This window comes from Dasypus novemcinctus, chromosome 21, assembly GCF_030445035.2.
Source record: "Dasypus novemcinctus isolate mDasNov1 chromosome 21, mDasNov1.1.hap2, whole genome shotgun sequence".
In the NCBI taxonomy this organism is placed as follows: Eukaryota; Metazoa; Chordata; class Mammalia; order Cingulata; family Dasypodidae; genus Dasypus; species Dasypus novemcinctus.
This window is the reverse complement of record NC_080693.1, coordinates 5,799,619-5,803,472: the sequence shown is the minus strand read 5'-3', so window position 1 is coordinate 5,803,472 and position 3,854 is coordinate 5,799,619. Positions and strand designations below refer to the sequence as shown.

Here is a 3,854-nt window from a genome sequence, read left to right as displayed (position 1 = left end):
TAATTTTTGTATAGAATATAGAATGCCATATATTTTCTGAACAATGCAGAAATTTCATTTAAATTAACCGAATTCCACTGATTGTTAATTTGTATGTGTAATGAATTTTCTAATTGGATTGGACTAGAGTCACAAATTATGAAAGAGGAACCATTAAAGATTTCAGATAACAAGGAGATAATATGTAATTAACCCTCATATTCTGAAGACAAGGCCATTTATTTTCCTTTAGACCCAATTGCTCTTAAAATAGGAATTGACTTTATTTTATCTTATCTATTTACACACTTCCAAATTACTTGTAAAAGAACAAAAAGCTTACTCTTTGGCTCCAGAGCTTCCTCATTGCACTTTTCACCTCTGCGTTTCTGAGTGTGTAGATTAAGGGGTTTAACATGGGTGTGATCATCGTATAAAATACAGCCACTGCTTTATCAATGGGAAAGGTGCCCGTGGGCCGAAGGTATATAAACATACAGGGCACAAAGAGTAAGATGACCACGGTAATATGCGAGGCACAGGTGGAGAGAGCCTTCCGCCGCCCTTCAGAGCTCTGAGTTCTGAGGGTGCAAAGGATGAGGACATAGGAGATAATAAGAATAGAAAAAATGAGCGCACACATGAAGCCAGTGTTGGCAGCAACAAAGAGTCCTAGGATGTGAGTATCAGTGCAGGAGAGTTTCAGCACAGGGTAAAAATCACAGAAGAAATGGTCAATGACATTGGGACCACAGAAAGATAACCACAGCATAAAAAGGATTTGAATCAGGGCATGAAGAAATCCCCCAGCCCAGGACACTGCCACCAAGAGACCACACGTCTGCCAGTTCATTTTGATCATGTAGTGCAGGGGCCTGCAGATAGCCAGGTAGCGGTCATAGGCCATCACTGTGAGGAGAATGAGCTCAGCTCCACCGATTAAATGCTCCAAAAAGAGCTGAGTCATGCACCCATTGAAGGAGATAGTTTTCTTTTCAGCGAGTAAATCAAATATCATTTTGGGGGCTGTGATAGAAGAACAGGTAAAATCTATGAAGGATAAAAATGACAGAAAGAAATACATGGGGGTGCTGAGTGCTGGGCTGGTGGCAATGGTAACTACAATGAGTAGGTTGCCCACAAGGGTGAGAAAGTAGATGAGTGTAAACACAACAAACAAGAGTTTCTGCATGTCTGGGTTCTGTGTCAGACCCAGCAGGATGAATTCTGTCACATTGTTCACTGCTCCATGAATCAAGGTTTGCATTTGGATAGCTGATTTATCTGCAAATGGCACAGGGATTGCACTGGCATTAGAAAAATTTTGATCAAGAGAATAATATATCTGTCAGATAAAATGTTTTCTGTATGATTGTTGGAAATGCTGAGCAGATAAATCATAAACTTAATGTTGGGTAAATTTTGAATCATATATTGATTACATAGGTCAATTCTACATACACATGCACATACTTACAGCTTTATGACTGATGACATTCCAGGCACCTTTCCTGAAATAATATATGACTGAAGAGTCATCCAGTCATTGCCATAGTATGTTCTCCCATGGAAAACAGCAATAAAAAAAGGACATGTCTTATGGAATAAAAATAAACAAAATAAATAGACTATACAATGAACACTAAGTTAAACTGATGTGGGCTATGGGTAGAAAGCTCTTTGTCTCTTCAGAGATAACTAAGTTGTTTGACCTGTAGGTGTAGAACGGTGGGGGGCTGCAGTCCTGCCCTTGGGGACTGGCAGCGGCTCCAGTCCCAGGAAATGTTTAACAATGCGGGGGCTATAAACTTTAAGTATTTAAGAGAAATGCAAAAACCAAATATGCTAAAAGCTTATCTAGAATGTCTAGAGTCCATGCTAAAAGCTTACCTAAGATGTGGAAGATATATGCTAATTAAAGCCTATTGAAAACTGAAACAAAGAGACCATTTGGCCTTTCCTCTCTGTATAAAAGAAATTTGAAAATCTTGTTCAGGGCTCAGAATTCAAACTGAAAGCTCCCGAGTCCGGCCGGCCGTCAATAAACCATTTTTCCTTCTCAAAATCATTCCTGAGTCCTGGCCTCTCTATACTCAAATAATTGAACTTCTCTTAAATTCCACAACATTTTTGGCGACTCCGCCGGGACAATAAATGAAGGCCAGAGACGGTAGCATTTTGCTGCCCCTTCCAAATCCCCAAGGAAGCCGGGAGGACTCGGGTGAACCCCAAATCTGGGCGCCCCTGGATTAAATTTAATCCAGAAAAGATGTGGGCTCCACCAGAATCTTCCCGACAAAAATCGAGGGCAATGGAAGGTCTGAAGAGAAAGATTCTGGGAACGAAAAAAACTCCGAACATAGAAAAAGGTAAGACTCCCCGGGTGAGCACAGTCTAGAAGGCCCTAGCTTTAATTGCTAGAAAGGGGAGGCTGATCACCTCCCGAGAGAACCCTAGTAGCCCCAGAAGGCTGGGGGGAAGCCGTTCTCTCTAGGCTTGGGAAACCGGGGAAAAGCCCTAGTGTTTTGGGTTTGTCTAACTGCATGTTAGAATCTGGTACTGGTCTTATATCCACTAAAGGAGTGGAGTCTCGATTTTAATAAGAAGAGTATTTATAAGTTCAAGTCCTAATATCCTAGAAATTGGTCTAGATTAAAGAAAACAAAACTTGGTTACAGGAAAATGGATCGGCTTTTCTGGTGGAGCTTAGTCTGGATGTAAAGTTTAAACAATAGAAAAGTCTAGCTGAAATCTTTTGTTATGGTGCTAATTTGTAAATAAATTTGCTTTATACCAAATGTTAAGTGTTCTGAAGTTTGTGATGGCTGTGGGGGCAGCCGTGGTAAAAATAAATATATAAACTTGTGAGTCAGATTAGTAACCTTTGTGCTTCTGTCTGTGTCAGCTCAATGTTAGTGTTAGAGTTGTGTCCTTACATAAAGTAGAATTACAGCTGAGCTGGAGCCCTCCCTTGCCATTGGCAAGGGGGTGAAATGATTCTGAGGCAAAAGCTGAAGAGTCTAAATGTTTGTGCATGTTCTGCTGTCTTGTCTCTGGTCTGGCCCTTTGCCGGGGCTTAGAGGCCATCTGTGTCCGCGCCAAGCACCCAAGTTTGTTAGGAATGTCCCAGTCGGGGCAGCTGGGTCCCTGGGAGAGTTGCCAAATTTGAGTAAGTTCTGTCTGCCCATTTTAGCTAAAAGCTGGAAATCGGGGAGCAGCTTGCCCCTTTCCAGTGAGTCCACCCTTCTATTCATAAGCCGCATTCCTGTTTGTTGTGCACCCGACTGCCTGAAAGGGGGAAAATTGAAAGAGGTGAAAAGCAGAATCAGAATAAATACAGTAAATTTCCCTCCTTAAGGTGTCAAAGCCAAAATACGTTTGCATTCTGCTCAGGTTCTTAAAAGGTATTGTAGTAACCTTAAGTGAGAGAATGTGTTCTGTGAAAGTAAAATCTGTCTTAAAAGTATAAATAATTATAAAAGTTTTACAAAGCATTGTTTAAGGTATTTAAGTGGCTAATTGCAGAAAGTCATTATTTAACAAAACTAAATTAATAATAATAATAATAAAAGGCAATTTTATAACAAACTTTTTCGGCAGCCAATCTCCCCTGCCAACTTGCTTCCAAAAAAACTGTTTCTAGTATTACATGCTACTAAGTATTTAAAGAGAAGAAAAGTTCATTATTTTAACAAACTTGTTTAGTATTAATGGCAATTATATGTTGTAAGAAGTTTGCCTGGTAACTTAGCATGTGAGATATATAGAGTGTGTTTTTATTGTTAAGGCAACAGAAGATGATTTTGTCCTAAGATAAAATGATTATTTATTGGAAAGAGTAGAGTGTGGGACAGAACCTGAATGAATACTGAAAG

The 3,854-nt window shown here is 39.9% G+C and overlaps 1 protein-coding gene across 1 annotated transcript; it reads right to left on the bottom strand.

The window, feature by feature from the left end:
* Positions 1-295: 295 nt before the first annotated feature.
* LOC101415603 (olfactory receptor 4C5-like) lies at positions 296-1,246 on the bottom strand. The gene has a single exon (XM_071210882.1). The coding sequence runs from the start codon at positions 1,244-1,246 to the stop codon at positions 296-298; it is 951 nt and encodes a 316-aa protein (XP_071066983.1).
* Positions 1,247-3,854: the final 2,608 nt, after the last annotated feature.

What these genes read in the sequence shown, in the direction of transcription:
- LOC101415603 (XM_071210882.1), bottom strand. Translation starts at nt 1,246, where the DNA reads ATGCAAACCTTGATTCATGGAGCAGTGAACAATGTGACAGAATTCATC.